The sequence below is a fragment of the Bacillus rossius genome, chromosome 2, assembly GCF_032445375.1.
Source record: "Bacillus rossius redtenbacheri isolate Brsri chromosome 2, Brsri_v3, whole genome shotgun sequence".
NCBI classification, from domain to species: Eukaryota; Metazoa; Arthropoda; class Insecta; order Phasmatodea; family Bacillidae; genus Bacillus; species Bacillus rossius.
In genome coordinates, this window is record NC_086331.1 from 125,458,237 (window position 1) to 125,478,381 (window position 20,145).

Below are 20,145 nucleotides of genomic sequence, written 5' to 3' on the forward strand. Positions count from 1 at the left end.
TCTGTGCTTGTGTTCTGCTAGAACCTCCCCTCCTCACAGCTTGTGTTCTGCTAGTACCTCCCCCCTTTTGTGCTTGTGTTCTGTTCTGCTAGTACCTCCCCTCCTCTGTGCTGTGTTCTGCTAGTACCTCCCCTCCTCTGTGCTTGTGTTCTGCTAGTACCTCCCCTCCTCTGTGCTTGTGTTCTGCAAGTACCTCCCCTCCTCTGTGCTTGTGTTCTGCTAGTACCTCCCCCCCTCTGTGCTTGTGTTCTGTTCTGCTAGTACCTCCCCTCCTCTGTGCTGTGTTCTGCTAGTACCTCACCTCCTCTGTGCTTGTGTTCTGCAAGTACCTCCCCTCCTCTGTGCTTGTGTTCTGCTAGTACCTCCCCTCATATGTGCTTGTGTTCTGCTAGTACCTCCCCCCCTCTGTGCTTGTGTTCTGTTCTGCTAGTACCTCCCATCCTCTGTGCTGTGTTCTGTTAGTACCTCCCCTCCTCTGTGCTTGTGTTCTGCTAGTACCTCCTCTCCTCTGTGCTTGTGTTCTGCTAGTACCTCCCCTCATATGTGCTTGTTTCTGCTAGTACCTCCCCTCCTCTGTGCTGTGTTCTGCTAGTACCTCCCCTCCTCTGTGCTTGTGTTCTGCTAGTACCTCCCCTCCTTTGTGCTTGTGTTCTGCAAGGTCCTCCCCTCCTCTGTGCTTGTGTTCTGCTAGTACCTCCCCTCCTCTGTGCTTGTGATCTGCTAGTACCTCCCCTCCTCTGTGCTTGTGTTCTGCTAGTACCTCCCCTCCTCTGTGCTTGTGTTCTGCAAGTACCTCCCCTCCTCTGTGCTTGTGTTCTGCTAGTACCTCCCCCCCTCTGTGCTTGTGTTCTGTTCTGCTAGTACCTCCCCTCCTCTGTGCTGTGTTCTGCTAGTACCTCCTCTCCTCTGTGCTTGTATTCTGCTAGTACCTCCTCTCCTCTGTGCTTGTGTTCTGCTAGTACCTCCCCTCATATGTGCTTGTTTCTGCTAGTACCTCCCCTCCTCTGTGCTGTGTTCTGCTAGTACCTCCCCTCCTCTGTGCTTGTGTTCTGCTAGTACCTCCTCTCCTCTGTGCTTGTGTTCTGCTAGAACCTCCCCTCCTCACAGCTTGTATTCTGCTAGTACCTCCCCCCTTTTGTGCTTGTGTTCTGTTCTGCTAGTACCTCCCCTCCTCTGTGCTGTGTTCTGCTAGTACCTCCCCTCCTCTGTGCTTGTGTTCTGCTAGTACCTCCCCTCCTCTGTGCTGTGTTCTGCTAGTACCTCCCCTCCTTTGTGCTTGTGTTCTGCAAGGTCCTCCCCTCCTCTGTGCTTGTGTTCTGCTAGTACCTCCTCTCCTCTGTGCTTGTGTTCTGCTAGTACCTCCCCTCATATGTGCTTGTTTCTGCTAGTACCTCCCCTCCTCTGTGCTGTGTTCTGCTAGTACCTCCCCTCCTCTGTGCTTGTGTTCTGCTAGTACCTCCCCTCCTCTGTGCTTGTGTTCTGCAAGGTCCTCCCCTCCTCTGTGCTTGTGTTCTGCTAGTACCTCCTCTCCTCTGTGCTTGTGTTCTGCTAGTACCTCCCCTCATATGTGCTTGTTTCTGCTAGTACCTCCCCTCCTCTGTGCTGTGTTCTGCTAGTACCTCCCCTCCTCTGTGCTTGTGTTCTGCTAGTACCTCCCCTCCTTTGTGCTTGTGTTCTGCAAGGTCCTCCCCTCCTCTGTGCTTGTGTTCTGCTAGTACCTCCTCTCCTCTGTGCTTGTGTTCTGCTAGTACCTCCCCTCATATGTGCTTGTTTCTGCTAGTACCTCCCCTCCTCTGTGCTGTGTTCTGCTAGTACCTCCCCTCCTCTGTGCTGTGTTCTGCTAGTACCTCCCCTCCTCTGTGCTTGTGTTCTGCTAGTACCTCCTCTCCTCTGTGCTTGTGTTCTGCTAGAACCTCCCCTCCTCACAGCTTGTGTTCTGCTAGTACCTCCCCCCTTTTGTGCTTGTGTTCTGTTCTGCTAGTACCTCCCCTCCTCTGTGCTGTGTTCTGCTAGTACCTCCCCTCCTCTGTGCTTGTGTTCTGCTAGTACCTCCCCTCCTCTGTGCTGTGTTCTGCTAGTACCTCCCCTCCTCTGTGCTTGTGTTCTGCTAGTACCTCCCCTCCTCTGTGCTTGTGTTCTGCTAGTACCTCCCCTCCTCTGTGCTTGTGTTCTGCTAGTACCTCCCCTCCTTTGTGCTTGTGTTCTGCAAGGTCCTCCCCTCCTCTGTGCTTGTGTTCTGCTAGTACCTCCCCTCCTCTGTGCTTGTGTTCTGCTAGTACCTCCCCTCCTCTGTGCTTGTGTTCTGCAAGTACCTCCCCTCCTCTGTGCTTGTGTTCTGCTAGTACCTCCCCCCCTCTGTGCTTGTGTTCTGTTCTGCTAGTACCTCCCCTCCTCTGTGCTGTGTTCTGCTAGTACCTCCTCTCCTCTGTGCTTGTATTCTGCTAGTACCTCCTCTCCTCTGTGCTTGTGTTCTGCTAGTACCTCCCCTCATATGTGCTTGTTTCTGCTAGTACCTCCCCTCCTCTGTGCTGTGTTCTGCTAGTACCTCCCCTCCTCTGTGCTTGTGTTCTGCTAGTACATCCCCTCCTCTGTGCTTGTGTTCTGCTAGTACCTCCTCTCCCTTGAGTAGTGATAGCTTGGTGCATGCACAATTTTTATATGATGCTGTTGGTATTTAAACAGCCGCAGCTTCTTTCTCTTCCTTAGTTGCGGCTGTTGGTATTTAAACAGCCGCAGCTTCTTTCTCTTCCTTAGTTGCATGCTGTAGCTCGCAGAGGAGTTCAGTTACTGTGTGCACTGTGTCACAATGCAATGGTAAGGAAGTAGCAAGAAAAGCATACTAGTCTGAGTTAACTTGTGCATATTACAGTGAGCAAGTTTGGAAGCAACGAATGAAACTGAACACAAGTTGCTAGTAAACTTGTTTAAATTTTAACAATAACTATCAAAACACTGGGAAAATTATAAAATCCAAAGTAACCCATAAAAACTAAAATAATAATAATAATAATAAATGCAAATGACAATGCTTACCAGCTGATTGATTATTTCCAGGTTTCTCAACTTCAGGACTCCTTTCTTCACTTAACTTCTTATTATCAGTAATTAAACTTTTTCCAGCAAAGGAATAAGAATCACTTGTTGTTCTACCAGCACTGCCAGGCAAGGAGCTTGCAAACTGTACATTTGTTGTGTCCGAAGGGAGTACTATAGATTTCGAAATTGACTTAACATTCCCTTTGCTTCTAAAATCTGTGTTTTCAATTTCTCCTTGTAAAACATTTTCTGATGAACCTTTGAAAATCAAATCTGATGTTTTGGTTATACTAAGTGACCCTGGTGGTTTTGGTTTCACAAGGGTTTTGTTTTGGCCTTCACTGATAACCTTTTCATTTTTGGGAATGCTTAATCCATCAGTTATATTGCTAATTACTCCTGAACTGCTTAAAACATCTTTTGAGCTACTAATGGGAATGCCAACACCTACTTCATCTTCTTTCTCTGAAGGTACATTAATATAAGGTGTTGGTTTTGAAGTTGATGAAAATATATTTGTACCATCCATGAAGTCCGAAGTATGAGCAAGTTCTTCTTGGTATCCCCTTTCTCTCAATGTACCTGTATCTGACACAACAGTGCTCTGATTTGATGGTAAATGATATTTTGATTCTGAAATATCTTGTTTACTGTTTTTACTTGAATCTTTTGTGTTAACTGTTACCAAGGTAGAAAATATGTCAAAATCATCATCCAATTTCTGAGAAGTAAATAAATTTACATTTTCTGTTTTAGAGGTATCTATAGCCGAAAATATATCATCAAAATCATTTGTTTGTTGAAAAGTAAGATCTTTGGAAGAAAATAATCCTTCTTTAGGTTGTGCATTCTCTACATTACTTTTGCTTGAGAATATATCAGGTACATCAGAAAGAGAATCAAATATGTCAGAAGATGTCTTGCCAATACTTTCAATACCTTCAATTATTGTACTATCAGTCTTTTTTCCTTTTTTTTTATCATCTTTGTTGGTCTTAGGAATTAATGTGACATTCTTTTTTTCTTTGGTACTAAAAATATCAAATGTAGGATCATCAAGATCATCACTACCAAACACTGATGAGTTTTGAAACAAGTCTTCCTTCTGAGCAATTTTAACAGTTTTTCCAAGGAAATCATCACTCCACTGTGATTTATATGATCTTGAGCTAACTGAGCTGCAGTTAGATGAGAAAAGATTTTTATCATCATCTGAATCAGAGCCTTCAAGAACATGACTAGATGATGATTTTGCAGTCAAGGTAGATTTTGATGGCCTGTAAAGAAATATATATAGATGTACATCCCACATGAGTCAGTTAAAAATAATTTTTCTTATATACATACACTTCTACTCATTTTACTTAAATAGTCACAATACATAATATTTTGACGTGATAACGTCTTATAAATCGATGAACGCTGGCTGCATGCACGAAAAAGCATGACTCATTGTCACGTTCCGCCTGAGCCGAGCGTGCAAGAACCGGCCAACCACCGTACGAGAAAATCTTCTATAATATCAAACATGTTAAGGCAGGCTTTTTAAAAGCAGCAATTTAAAAAAAACTGTTTTATTTGTCCAATTTCGTCATTTCAAATTAACAATTTATTGACACTGATTTGATTTCAGTTTATTTATATAACTAATTGTTCGTGATTATATTTAAACAAATTATTTAGATTAATTTTTGCAAAAACTGTAAATAATATTTGAAAATTAAAAAGTATGCAATTTTTCATCAATGTTTTCTTATGACGTTATCACGTAAAATTATCGTCCGTAAACCGACTTTACAGACAACCCGCTATTTTTTATAATTAAAATCCACAGCTGTTACTACACATAACACTAAATATGAGATGCTAGCATAATTTATAATGTTTTGGAATGCAAACAGCATTGCAACCTTTATGAATTTTAATTGCTGTTATTCAAACCAAACTGGTGAAGCACATATGCAGAACAATGAAATAGCCAAGGAAAAAAATTGTAATAGAGAAACAAAATAATTTCTATTGTGTATGGTACTACCAGTCAATACATCACCACCAATTATTGGGAAACAATATTCATAGCCAATGTATAGAGCCAAATAATAAACACACAAATATCCAAGTAAATACACATCCATGCAACCAAAATTACATTCATTGCTAATAAGTCATTAAAATTTTATATTTAGTGATTTATAGTTGCGACAAAACCAAGCCTCTAGGAGAAAAAGTTTATTGAAATTCTTGCTCTTTGTAAACAAACAAAAATTTCTGTTGGTTTTATTAGTGTCCAAATTTAGCACATCAAAACAATTAACAAAATATTTTGAATTTACTTAGCAATTGCTATTTTTACATACATCTACTAAAGATATAAATGCATTAGTATAAACTTTAAACCTGTTACATTCTTTATGTTTTCAATTTAAAACATACAAGGATAGTTGTAAAACTTAAGATTTTGAGAAACATTATGCAAATAATATTGGTTGTTAACTTATATTAGATATCATAGTGGACAAAAGCTAAATTTTTGGCAGTGATTCGTAAATCTATTATTAAGTATTGGGCTTACCAATAAATGACTGATAACCTTTGTAATAATAAGCTGACACCCAAAATAAACAAGTTTAAACATGGTATTAATACTCTTGGTTAAGACACAACAATGCAATAGTTATTAATAAGTAAAATAAATTCTGATAGTCCACCTTGACAAATCTGCTGGTTTACTTTTGACAAAGCCACTTTTTTCTGATGTGTCCGAATGATGATCAGAAGCTGCCATTTTCTTTTGTGATGTTTCAAATAGGGCACTTTGTTTCTTTGGTGTTGAAGACGGAAGGAACAAAGCATCCTCTTCATCTGGATCAAATAACGAACGTGAACCATACTCTTGACTGCAAAAAAAAAGTAGCAAAGTTTAAATTAATTACTTAATTTTTCATATAGAACTTATTAACATGACTTGTTTTATATCCTAGAGCCTACGCTCATGAGGGATCTACAGAATGTAAATAAATAAATATTACTATGATAAAAAGTATAATGATAACAAAACCCTGTTATCAAGCCTGGCTAAAAAACAGTGAAACAAAATTATTAAAATTATAAGTCCTCCAAGGTTTCAGTTAGCACCAAACCACTTGCATCTGATCCATTTCAGCATAAAGGATAATCAGAAGCATTAAGTTGTTTAAAAGATCTTCAATTGATAATTCAATGCATACTACATTTTATGATACCTGGTTTAACTCTTCTAAAGAGAATGTCATTTCCAACTTTCAAATTTAGGTTGATGCAAAACTCATGTGTGAGTAAAGATTAGCAACCACACAAAATCTAAAAGATCAAAATTTTTTCGGAATTTATTACCTCTGTTGTGCAGCTGTAGATAATATAAAATAAACTAACTTTTAAAAAATTTACACAGTAAAGAATTTTCTAATACCTCTCAGAAACATTCTGTTTGTGCCTGATGACGGGAACAGATTTCAGTTCCCGAAACGTCGCAACTATTGTCATGGGAAACCTTCTGTGTTCGTCAGCGCTATCATTATTGTGTTTATATGTTTGCTGCATTGTCCAGTTTTGTTATCTGCCTGTTTGTTAATTTGTCTCGTTGTTGTTAGCCCATTGTGATGTTACATTATTTTTCATGACAGTTTCTTCAACACAACTCTTGTGCTGTCTGATATTTAGAGGTTGAACTTTTTTGTCCGTGCTGTCATCATTGTCTTGTCCATAATACTTGTTTAATTTCATCATTGGTTCCGTTTATCCGACATCAGCCAATTGTCTCGTTTTTTTATGAATTTTTTATCTTAATATTTTTTTATTTTTGGAATTTTTCCATGCCAACAGTGCAAAACTGCAATGGCATATGTTCAAAAAACTGTATTAAATGAAAATTCCCCATTGCATGAATATTTCAAGAACGTATACATGTCTATCTGGTAATATTGCTACCAAACTAATTACCAAAGAAAAAAACTGCACTGAAATAATTTACTTAGGTTGATTATTAACCTAAGTAAATTAATGTACATGATCGAAAATGCATAACTTTCAGGAGTTAAAACTAAAAACAATTAATGGAGGTATAAACATTACAATTACTATATAAAGCATGCACTATATTCTGAATTTAAAAAATACAACCGGATATTAACGTCATTTCAAAACTGTCTCGCAAAATGAATTCCAAAAATTCTGTGTGCGTGTTTTAAAACACAGACAATTTTTTTTTGTAATTTTAAAAATACAATGATTTATTTAGTTATTTATTCTCATATACTGGATATGGATACAAAATAAATAAAACTATCTGGAACATGGACTCAACAAAAGAAAACACTGACCCTGTTTTCCTATGGAAATTAAAAATAGTGTGTAAAATTAGCAATCATGGGGTCCCTTTCCCCTGTGAAATCAGAAAGTCTCTCTCGGGGGGGGGGGGGGGGGGGCCCCCTTGCTTGCATTGTGAAACAGAAATTATAAATGTAATCCCGCAAGCACCCCCCCCCCCCCCCAACCACCACCGGCGATAATCCAACAGATTTTCGCCCCTGGTTTCAATGATGCAAAATTGAAATCATGTGATCAATCTACCTCCTAGCTACATACAGTAGTAGCTTACTTGTGGCATTAATCTGTGTCACAACACAGATGCGACTCAACAACCAAATAAACAAACGTAAATTAAAGTGCTAAATTAGAGATTAAATTTGCTGAAAATGCATTTATAATATTGCTGTACTATGTATGTCAGAAAAACAATTAAGTGATCTCCAAAATTGACCAAAATGGGTGAACTAGGGTGTAAATATTTTGCGAATATATAATTCAACAGAATTTAGTTTGCACTGACATTAAAATATGGATGATATATATTATATGATATTAAAAATACTAACTTAAATTAGAAAAAAATCTATCTGCTTACGTGTTGATGAAAGAAGTCTTTGGTTCTTTCATGCCTGCCAAGTTACTGATACCTGCAGGGACATCTGCTGAAAAACCAGTAATGCTAGGCACAACTGTTTGTGGTTTTACATCCTCACTTGCATTATTTTTCGCTGATGGAGGGAGAGGATGAGAAATCTTCACAGAAGAATTTTTTACCATGCCCAAAACTGATACTCCACCCACTACCTGGTAACAAAAAAAAATTTCAACATTATTCATTCTCTTGCATTGTTCATTTTTGAAAATGCTTTTAAAAATAATGTTATGCGTTACATGTTTTAGTTGAAAGTAACATTTATAAACAATTTACTAAACAAGATGGATAGGAAATACATATTGAGGTGGCTTCAAAACACTTAAAACTTTGTTTATTTTAAACTGTAAGTCATTCAGCTCCATTTCGTAATTCTACAGTATTTGCGATATGACCACAGAACACAAATGACTTACGTGAATTCATAACTCTGATAGCACCGGTAGTGCAACATAGTAGGCTCCTGCACATCCTTTTTTTATCTGAGTCAAATTTCAAATTAAATACAAAATTATTCACGAGTATTGAATATTTTTCTCATCAAATTTAAATTCAGATTGAAACTTTTTTTGACAGGAGTCCAACAAAAATTGGTGCAAATTACAAAAATTAAAAATGACATAAATATATGTAACTGCAATAGTGTGGTTTAAAACTCAAGATGATAAAAACCTGACAATGCTTTTTATTAAACCTGTAAAATTGCAAGTTAATTTTTTTTCTATATCCAAGGTATTACATACATAAAAAAAGAGTATTTTTTATATATTTAAATTATAATTAAAGATTATTTTTCAAGTATATAAAGCATTAATGAACTACGATACAGAAAAGAAATACAAATTTATCTAAAAATACTCTCAACTTCATACATGTTACACACTGTTCAATTAAATTTGTTTGTAAGTAAATCCCATTTGCTGTATCTAACTGCAATAAATGGTTTAAAAAATATTCAATTTGAAATGTTAAATTGAATATCATTTTTGTAAATGAATCTCACTTGCTGTATTTAATAGAATGAAAAGTAACACAAAAAGTTTGATTTGAAATTTTGAGCTGAATATTACATTATTAACAAATATCTAATATTTATTAAATACTGTTACTGACCCCTACAACATAAAATAAAATGTTGACTGCAACAAATCCATTCTTTGGAATAAAACCAAAATCTTTAAGATTTTAAAAAGCTCCACGAGTAGTAAATAATAAGAGCTCTGAGCTCTGGGTTTCAAATGTATACTGGAATTATTGCACATCCACCATCTTGGATGATGTCACGGCCACCACCTTGGATGACACTGTGCTTCAAAAATAGCCTAAATTAACCCGAAATTCACCAAAATTGACTCAAAACTGGTCAAAATTGACTTAAAAATCCTGTTTTAAAGAAAGGTTTTCACCAAAAAAAATTAAAACTACAAAATTTTCTCAGTTTGAAAGAACAATTCCTTCAAGTATTTTGCCTTTAAAAGAACTAAATATCCTAAAAGCAGCTTAAGTTTCCTTAAATATTTAAATTCAAGCCTCTAAGAATGACCTTGGATTTTTAACCTTCACCTTCCGCCATTTTAGATTGGAGAATATTCAAACAGTTTGCCTTTGTTTATGGAAGAGCATGGATAGAATCTCCTGGTAGTTATTCCATGAAGACCACCATCTCCGATGGCTGTAGTAGCATTATCATGTCCATAAACTCCGATGGTCGCAGTAGCATCAACAATGAGTACCTCTATGACATCCATACCATTGTGATTTCAACTTCTTTGGCCCAGTGTAACATATCGTCTATAACCCCAACTGTAAAAAAACGTTGTTGACAGGTGTGACCTCCACGGCAGCGACATCAACCACCGCGGATATCCCGATGGTAGCTGTACCATTATCACCCAGGTGACGAGACCTTGATGTTTCCACTACTCCCAATGGCACCTACATCAACAGCTACCAATGCTGTTACGCTATCATCACGTACACTTGGGTACTGTTGTATCTGCTGCGATAAGACTTTCGTACATTGTAGCAAATACAAGTACCATGAACTGTATTGCTGGAAAAACCTGGCTCTAGTGCCGTATAAGTGTGACAGATGTGGTAATCAAATGTCAAGACATGGCAAGGGATGCAAGGGACTGCTTTCAAAATCATGTGAAACTGAAGGAATTGAAGAATTTTTTGTATTCTTGGTTTTTGTAATAGAGTAGAATTTGTTTACTAAATTCTGATTCTTCAAAATGTTGTTTATGTTGTTTTATTTCTTGTAATTGTTAGCAGCAGTTGCAGCACGCGGTGGTGTATGATATGACATGGCACAAATAATTTTGCTTGTTGCGGCTGTGTTTTGGGCGGCATGAACTTTTGGTCCCGCACTTTCAGCCAAGCTGTTTTTGAGAGCGCTTTCAGTTGAGCACATTTGCACCAAATTTATAAACATTTTTCCTCTTATCTCACAAGATGTTTGAGTGCAACTATAGCTGATTCTAGCGCTCATTTTCCTATGGGAGTGCAATTGAGGCTCTGGTGCTTGCCACTGTGTATAGTTTCAGACACTTTTTTTCATCTACAAATGAACTGTTACATTTTTTGCCCTTCGTGTTGTAACTTTTTTTAAGGACTATGAAAATAATAGTGTTTGAGCCAAAAAAAATTTTTGAAGAGAAAAAAATTATATGCTAAGGGAGGCACTAGGCATTGCACGCAACACGTTTCCCTTCCTTTTTATGCACACTGGATGCATGTGTTTGCCCAGAGGACATGGAGCTTTTCGTCTCATTCGTACACATTTTTATAGGACTAAATACACTGTGTGATAGTGGAAAATTATAAAAAAACTTTATATGCATTTAGATTCATGGTTATTTAGAGTGTAAATAATTTTGTCAGAGTTTTATTGGCACTTTTAAATGTAATGCTTTATGCGCCTATATTTATATTTAGCTTTTTTAGTTCATCTAGATCATGCTTATATATTTATATGTAAATTTTTATGTGTGGTGCACCAAGTTACGAAAAAAAATTAAAATATTAGCCCAGCCATACTGGTTTGTATCGCCACCTTGTACAATGCTACAGTAAATTATGTATCCAATTTAACTTTCTGCTTTTTCTTTAATTTTTCCATTAAGGTTTCGAATATTATTTGCCCTTAAATATGCTATCGGCAGGCTTCACTCTGATCCCTTTAGCTAGCTTCGCTGGTAGAGCCTCAATTTTTTAGGTAAATAGTTATGGATTTTTAAGATGGCGGCCAATATGGGGAACATAACATCATCCAATATGATGGAAAGGTCTAGAATAAAATATGGCAGAATTAAAAATGGTGGAATCTTCTAGCATCTAAGATGGCAGGATCCAAGAAGGCAGGCAGACTCAAGGTCATACAAAATAGCAGTCGTGATGTCACAATCCAAGTAAGGGGATACCTGACAATCCCTATCCACACACGGAATCTAACTTCCACCCTACCAGAAAGGATTTTCATGCACTTACTCAAAACACTGTCTACTCACACTACAAGGTTTGAGCTTACCAATTTACAAAGTTATATTAGACACATGATATGGCAATTTGTATACAAAAGCATTTTTCATCATAGGTAACCTGGCTAAGTATTATGTGGGAATTCATTGCATGCAATAGTTTTATTTTGAGTTCTTTAATAACCTTTTTAATTTTTTCAGGTACTGCCAAATCAGGTTGACTAGGAACAGAAGTGGTTTTGGATAGTGTTTCTTGTGCTGTCGTGGTACCAGAGTTACCTAAACAATATAGAAAAACATAAAGTGTTAAAATATTATGTTGCAAAGTAACAAAACAGAGCACACTTACACATAGTATACAAAACAATACATGCAAAAAAAACACATAAAAAGAGACAAAGGAGATACAAATAACAAATGTGAGTGAGGCTTTCAGCACTCGCCGGTGATGTACACACATCCATGTATCCTCAGTAACCAGCAAACACATGCGTTCTCATGTTGTTCATGTTGCAAATAAACTTATAATAGAAAACTTGGACAAAATTTAACGTAGAAATCTTTAAAATAATGCAGAGCGTGATAAATAAACAATAAATAAAATATTCACTTTTAAAACACCAACATTTCTGGATGCGAACCGAACACACACTTTCTGCACCTGCCGCTAGAATTTGCTGCCTAAATCGTAAACGTTGCTTACCACCATCTAACGCAGATAACAATTAGCAGTATGAAACAACTGGAAAAATAAACTATAAGAAACGGTTCTGATAAAACCCCGGCTTTGAATCTGATTTTCAACATGGAATTTTATTAAAATACTCTCCATCTTGTTAATATTCACTAACCAGCTAATTCTATTAAGTTCCAGCACACGTTAGAAATTATACTTATACATTACTAAAATATTAACCTGAAACATTTTAAAACACATAACATATGTTGGTATATTTGCTTTTGCTGAAACTACTGAAATCAGTCAGTAAACACTTCCTACAAACCAACCTTAACCTTACTAAGCTGATTCAAAATTATAATTATTATTATTATATTATGATGTTACTCCAACCAAAAGCTTTATAATGAGAGCTAAGATGTTTACACACAAAAAAATGTTATTTATGTATTACAGAAGAGGTGTAAAACTGTATCACTATGTGGTGTCACAGCCCTTCCCCAACAAAAATAACACAGCACAATCGATCGGAGCCTCCAAACTGACAAAACAGTCCACCACAGAGAGGTCTGTGGAACCTAATATTACAGAGGGGAGAAAGAAGCAAGTTTCCAGACAAAACCCTAATCACTATCCATTCTCTTCGAGGTATTGTAAATGTAACTGGAGAACTATCATTCTTAGAGTAGGCCTTGTCTTGTTTCTTCAGCAATAAGAATGACAAGCTGGAAAGTAACAAGGTGTCAAATTGTCATGTTTTATATATTATTTTGTGTACATTAGTCAATCTACGTCCCACAATTGTATGGCTTGCACTCAAATTGTATAAACAAATACACGAATAAATACAAATATATAATTGGAAGTTTATGCTTCTTTACATGGCTTATGCTATGTGACACAGACACAGAAATTAATTACTCATGCTTTAAAAATTCATGCTGTTTAACCAGTGCAATGTTTTTTAAGAATTATTAATCAGATTGTACATATTTTTATTGCTATACTCCTATCCCTCACTTAGCACGACTAATTCGTTCCTAAAAATGCTCGTGTTATTTGAAATCGCGTATTCTGAAGCATTAGTTTCCATAAATAGAAAGGCTAATTTAATTAAAGTGTTCCAAAATTGTCTAGGAAAATATACTTTACGTAATATAAATGCGTAGAATAACACTCGACCAAAAATATGTCACACCATTAATCTTTATATGCCTCCTGTCCCACTAATGTATGACAAATACGACACCGCGTAACGGGAGATACGTGGGTTTTGTATGTACTTTATCATCAGTCGGCTGGCTGACTTGCCCGTCCGGGCATGACCTTCAACAAACGTCGCATTTCTATCCAAACCATCCTTTACTGACAGTGAAACCAATATTACTGCCCGGATAATTACATTTTAATTTTTTAAAAATTAAAGTGCTTACCGTGTCTTATCACATAATCGTCGCACAATTTATAATAAGACCAAGTTTAAAAAGTAGGGATGCAATTTTTATGCGAAAAAAAAATTGTTGTTAGGTAAAGTTATTCATAAAAACATAACTCATTCATGGAAAGTAAGTTTATTTTAAAAGTAGTGTATAAAAAAGCACGCCAAATAATTTAAATTAATAAGTCCTGCAAAAAAAAACCTTTCTTCAACTTTAAATTGAAGAACAAAATCTGTGACCCAAATGTGAGCCTGAACTAACACATAACTATCGTCGTAGTACACTACGAAAGAGCGCGGGCTATCAAATGTAGTAAACTTGGCACAAGACAGAAAGCGCGCGTTGCATGCAATCGGCGAGATATCAATATTCGACTACGTGACGCGCTCTTTACGGGAAGCAAAACAGCCAAACATGAATGATGCCAACTAGCGCTGGCTACATTTTTATAAACAGACAACGCGGCGACGCAGACTAACAGATAAAGGTTATCACGTTTAAAAACGTCTTTAAAAGAAAAATGTGCGCACAGTTGACTTGCTTAAAACTAAAGTGCGACCAACATAAGCATGGCCTTCATGTCAATCTGCACGCCGTAATACTTCTAGTTTTGTCTCAAATACTTGAACACGATGCATTATGAGTGATCAAGCACGTACAGTTAGCGGCAGCTAAATGGGCAGAGGTTGCTTTTGTTTGAGTGAATGCCCTGCCACTGGCTAGACTGAGTTCACGGCCCGGTCTGTGGCCAGGCGACAACGGTACAGCACGGTGGCATACGCGCGGACGTAAAAACATTTGGTCCTTTACACTCCATAGCCGCAATTTAACTTGCCATAGCTGATGTTTGTATAACAGCCGATAGCGTAGACAGACCTGCGCGCGCATCTCTTCCCCCCTTGTTTGGCTAACTGTATCCCACGACACATCTGTTGTTTACAGAAGTTGAAACAGACTTCGTGGCGTCGTGCTCAACTTTTTTTTTGCATGTGGAGATTTCGTGCTAACTGAAATTTACAGAAGTGCTATTCAAGACTGGGGCAGTAAAATTAACATCGCGCTAAATGAATCCGTGCAATCTGAAGCTGTGCTAAGTGAGGGATAGGTGCACTTATATCATAGTCATATTAATCTTTGTAAATTTTATTTAAAACAAGCAATATTTTTTTGATAAATAGTGAATTATCAAGATGCAATACTAACTTTGATTAGATAAACTGCTATTCCATAAACTTTCTTCCTGTTTTTTCAGGTGGTCAAAGTCATCGAAGAGGCCACCTTCTCTTTTTTCAACACCATGTTCAAACAAGGAATCTTCAGGACCATCATCTCCAAAAATATAACCTGTCATTTAAAAAAAAAGCCATGCTGAATATATGTCTGATGAAAACAAAGTACAACATATCAAAAAGAGTTTGGAGAATACTCCCATATCAACAAGTACCACTGGGATGTAGTCTTTGTCTTCAACAAAGTTTTTTGCTCTGTATGCTGACAGAGCCTACATTTCCCTTATTTTTCTTGCTACAGTTTCCTGACCTTCATGATTAAATGAACTCAAAAACTGCACCAATTTATTCTACACATAATACTTACTAAGTTCACAGTAAAGGTTAACATAAAAAATTATAACTATAATTGCTACACTTCAATCTATATAAATAAAAAGGTAAATGTTCATTTGTAATCTCCCAAAGTTCTTCACCGATTACTTTGAAATTTTGACACAACGTTGCATTTGTTTACACATGTGTTTTTATATAATAAAAAAATTTAAATTTTTTTAAAAAATCTGAAATCACCTAAAGTTCTTTACCGATTCCTTTGAAATTTTTAAACAACATTGCATTAGTATACATGCGTGTTTTTATACAGGTAAAATTTTCAGATCGAGATTGAGATTAGCTGGAATGCACTAGTGTGGTGCTTATACGCTCACAACAGTCCCAATTAAGGAAACATAACATCTATCAACTTTCCTAAACTCTTTTACAAACATGTTTTAAGCCTTATCAGTGTGTTGACAGTTTCAATCTACTTACTGACATGACTGGTTCTCTTCCCAGAATAACAAACTCAGATGTTAGTTATGTTCCCAAAAAACCACGTTAAATTGGACTTCTATTGTGAATGAATAAACTATGCCATAGCATCTTGTCAACAATGGGATCATTAGAGGTTAGAGACAATGAGGAGTGAAGTGATGAGAATAAAGCTGTCAGAGTAAATGGGGGGGAGGGGGGAGAAAAACTGTGTCTCACCAAAACATCAGCTACGTTTCCCGCTTGAACAAAAATTGGGTTCAAACTGACCGGGAATTGATCCAGGATGCCATTGCAGAAGGCAGTGATTGGACCACTCAAACACCGTGGACTCCAGCTTCTACTCTACGTATTAATTAATCAAGAAGTTTTTATAAGACACTCTACTGCTAAATGACATATACAAAAGTAGTATACTTTCAAAAGGTGGGATAGGGTTTTACTCAAAAAAATCAACTTCATGTCACACAAAGACTTTATGCACCAGAATTTAACGATCAAAATCACTCAAATTAATTCATACTAAAATAATTGTAAATAACAAATATGGTAGCATAGGGTTACAATCTACATTCAATAGCTATACAGAGGTTGAAGTTCTCCATCAATATTATTTTGATTTTGTAATGGGGGCTTAGCACATATGTTTTTCATTCACCTCTTTCATACACAGTGAACCACATAGTGATCAATGGTAGATGAATGATTTTTACTAATTTGACGATGCCCTTACCTTGGCTTTGCTTCTGGGCATTTCCTGCAATACTTGTTTTCTCTCCTCGTATATCACCAAGTTTAGCAGCCAACTCACTGGCAAAATCAACAGGAGCTGTGGCCTAAAATATAAATTTATAAACAGAATATTAAGCACACATATATGTGTAAGCTTATTGACACTGGGCATTCAAAAAGTCAACAATCTATAAAAACTGTACGACTGGGACATGGTAACAAGTATAGGAGGGAGAGTGAAGAAAGATGCTGCTGCCCGCCCGGAGATTTGGCTGAAGGGGCAAGGTTTACCAGTAAATACTTCAATTTTCCCACCCTCACTTTTAATTATGTCTGATGTTTGTAAAATTTTTCTACAACAATAATTATGAATATGTGTTTTATCATCTTCTATTGTAAACAGTAAATTAAGTGTTGAAAATAACTATTAAAACATCTTGACACAAACACTTATCCAAAAATTAATTTCATAAAATTTCTAGATAAATCTCTATCCATTAAGGCCCTGTCACACTGTCAAATTTTAGCTTCCAACACCTTCCAATATGTTGGATCCAATATCTTTGAGGGTTGTGACGTCACGTTAAACGTCACTATCGCAGCCATGTTTATTTGAGAGATTGAATGTCTAGAGTTTCCTTCAAATATTTTACGTATAGGACTGGTTCTAAAATATGTTGGATGTTGGATGGGATCAGCCAATCAGAGTTATCTAAAATAAAGTGGCCGCTTTTGTTTCCGTTTCCGAAGTGTAATAGTTTAAATATCAGCAATGGCGAATGGGAAATAAATGCAGTAATTGAATTAATACTATTTTATTTCCTGCTGGAATATGTAATTGTTATTGTATATTTTCCTCCAATTGAATCTGTATGTACGGAAGTGCAGGTTAATATATTTGACTAAAAGAAGTTACTGTAGTTTTGTAATATTATGGTCCTTAAACCAGAAAACATCTTCTATTCAACTTACGATCATTATTTGATTGCTATACCAGTTTTGCTTATGTTCAGGTATTGTTGATACACTAAATTAAAACAGCAAGCATTGCGTACAAAATGTGCCATCAGGAATGAGGTATCAAAACTAGGATATGCATTTCTGAACTTTTACCTACAAATCCAAATTAATAACACCTATAATAAATTTTAAAATATTTCAATTCAGAGACTTAATGTAACTAAAATTATTTTGGCTTACCCAATCAATCTTTCTTATAAGTCATTGTTCTCCTTATTTCACAATAGCTGCTACTCTGTAAGTATTGTCTGGAATTTTCTGGAATATAGACTCATAATTTCCTGACAATAGATGGTACTGACTTATGTTAAAGCAGCATCTCTGAGTAAGCAAGTAGCTCTGGTGATTTGCAAGAAAGGCCTAGAAATATTAAAATTCTGCCTACGTGTTCAATTATTATTATTTAAGTTTTGAAAGTAATACCATTTTTCGTGAATGTAAATATTTGTGTAGCAGATCCTTGTCAGTAAGCCTATACTTCCCAGGCTGTACGAAACAAGCATACCTGGTCTAATATCTCGTTAAAAAATTATTTTAAAGAGATAATGTGACTGAGGTGAAGTTAGCTTAAAGGCTCAGGTTGAGGTTTGTAACAGTAAATACACTTAATTCAAAATAAAACAAAATTGTCAATTTCTAAACACAGCAAAAAATTAACACATTCACTTTAAAGTATAAGAACAATTTTGATGAAATACAAGTGAAAGTGTCCATACAACAGCAGCTAGTTGGGTGAGAAAATAAGCGGGAATGAGAAGGGATATGCCTACTTGCAGATTTACATTTAATTATATGTTTTATTCTTACTAAAGATACCTTTAAATATTGTTTTTGAAGAGCACTATAAATTGCACTACAAATTTCAGGTAAAAATTTTGAGATGGTGTTGTGTGGAATACTCGTAGAGAACATAAGGGACTAAAATGATTCCCCTGTCGCCAAAAATCTTAATGTAACTGCCAGCCTCTGCTTTGCTGGTATAGACTGGCACAAATGAGTATCCTTCTTTGCAATGCGAGACTCCACAATTGAAAGAAGATGATCAAAACTTTCAGAATCCATTATTACATAGTTCGGAAATGAATCGGCATCTTCGTATCGAAGTTCATGACAAAAATGGGTAAAACACCATTTTTTTGCCGGGAAATTATCCACTGTCTCGTCCACCATTTGCGTTTCCTTTTCTTAGATTTCTCTTCTAGTTTACTGAGACTTGCTACAATTGCAATTACAGCTACAGCTTTTGAAACACTTTGATGCTCTTAATGCAGGCATTGCAAACACCTGGAAAACGTAAATTTTAAACTGTGTATGATCACAATATACCTAAATTGGAATATAACCTACTTAAAAAAGCCCGCGTTCCTTGACCCAAAATTTGTTTTTGATTCTAAATACTGTCATTTACAGTTCTCTACAGAATGTTTGGTAAAACGAGCTCACTCAAAGAAAATTGATAGTGTGAAATGACTTCAAATATATTTTACATTGCTCGTCAAATAATATTGAATACAATATATTTGAAGACGTATTTCATCCAAAATCACCCTTCAAATTTTGTTGTCCAATTTATTGGATACAATATATTTGACAGTGTGACAGGGCCTTTATGGCCAAAAATAAAAATAATTTTATTTTTAAATTAAGTGTACTATTTTCAAACACTTACAACACAAGTATTGAACTAAACTTGTAATAGATATAAACACTACTGGTGCTGTTTCTGCTATTTACCAAATATATTGAATTTTACTTGTTATGGTAAAAAAAAATTAATTCAGTTACTGGAGAATTTCTTTTACTTGGAATTAATTAATTTGAAACATTCATAAGGGGTAAATATGATTATTGTATAATGTTAGAAACTCACTAATAATTATTACTGTGTGAGGCCATTATATGGTAACTGCAATAGTAATAGAATGATACAAAAGTAATATCAAGCACTGGATGTATTTAATTGGCTGGACTTCCAACAACCACACTTTCTCATATCATTCCCAAATGACTTGCATGTACACTTGCTTAACTAAATTGTAATGGCTATACTCTTTATCATGTTTTCTACAACTTATCATTTGTCGCTGTTGTCGGCACAAAATATAACAAAAACATTATACAAACCAATTACACCAACTAACCTTTGGAAGACCAGAAACAGATTCTACTTCTGGTGGACTTTCTCCACCAAATATAGCTCCTTCATTATCAGACACTTCTGGGATTTCCATAAACTTACAAGATGGTTCAATAAAGTTTTTCTTCCCTAAAAATATACTTCTTTCACTCTCTGGTTCTGAGTTTTCACTTTCAGTTGAAACATAACTCTACAAATAAAACATTAATGAAATTATTTTATTACTTCACTTGGGCTAATCATCTCTTCAACAGGAAGTCATTATAGATAACAATACACAACAGAGAATATCGGCGAAGGAATCAGCATAGCAAACAGTAAGTACACATATCCCTCACTTAGCACGTCTTCAGATTGCACGGATTCATTTAGCGCGATGTGAATTTTACTGTTTTACTGCCCCAGTCTTGAATAGCACGTCTGTAAATTTCAGTTAGCGCGAAATCTCCCCAGGCAAAAAAAAGTAAAGCACGACGCCACGAAGTCTGTTTCAACTTCTGTAAACAACAGATGTGCCGTGGGATACAGTTAGCCAAACAAGGGGGGAAGAGATGCGCGCGCAGGTCTGTCTACGTAATG

The 20,145-nt window shown here is 36.1% G+C and overlaps 1 protein-coding gene across 4 annotated transcripts in view; it reads right to left on the reverse strand.

The window, feature by feature from the left end:
* LOC134529779 (WASH complex subunit 2-like) overlaps positions 1 to 20,145 on the reverse strand; it is a 58,855-nt gene that overhangs the window by 20,968 nt on the left and 17,742 nt on the right. For 2 of the 4 annotated variants that reach the window (XM_063364216.1, XM_063364218.1), the window contains exons 6-12: positions 19,571 to 19,756; positions 16,411 to 16,513; positions 14,839 to 14,979; positions 11,702 to 11,796; positions 7,979 to 8,187; positions 5,745 to 5,933; positions 3,034 to 4,313 (exon numbers count right to left, since the gene is read on the reverse strand). In XM_063364216.1, coding sequence (XP_063220286.1) covers positions 3,034 to 4,313; positions 5,745 to 5,933; positions 7,979 to 8,187; positions 11,702 to 11,796; positions 14,839 to 14,979; positions 16,411 to 16,513; positions 19,571 to 19,756 — 2,203 coding nt within the window. The remainder of the gene's footprint in view (positions 1 to 3,033; positions 4,314 to 5,744; positions 5,934 to 7,978; positions 8,188 to 11,701; positions 11,797 to 14,838; positions 14,980 to 16,410; positions 16,514 to 19,570; positions 19,757 to 20,145) is intronic. The other 2 variants (XM_063364217.1, XM_063364219.1) reach the window with 1 other exon arrangement.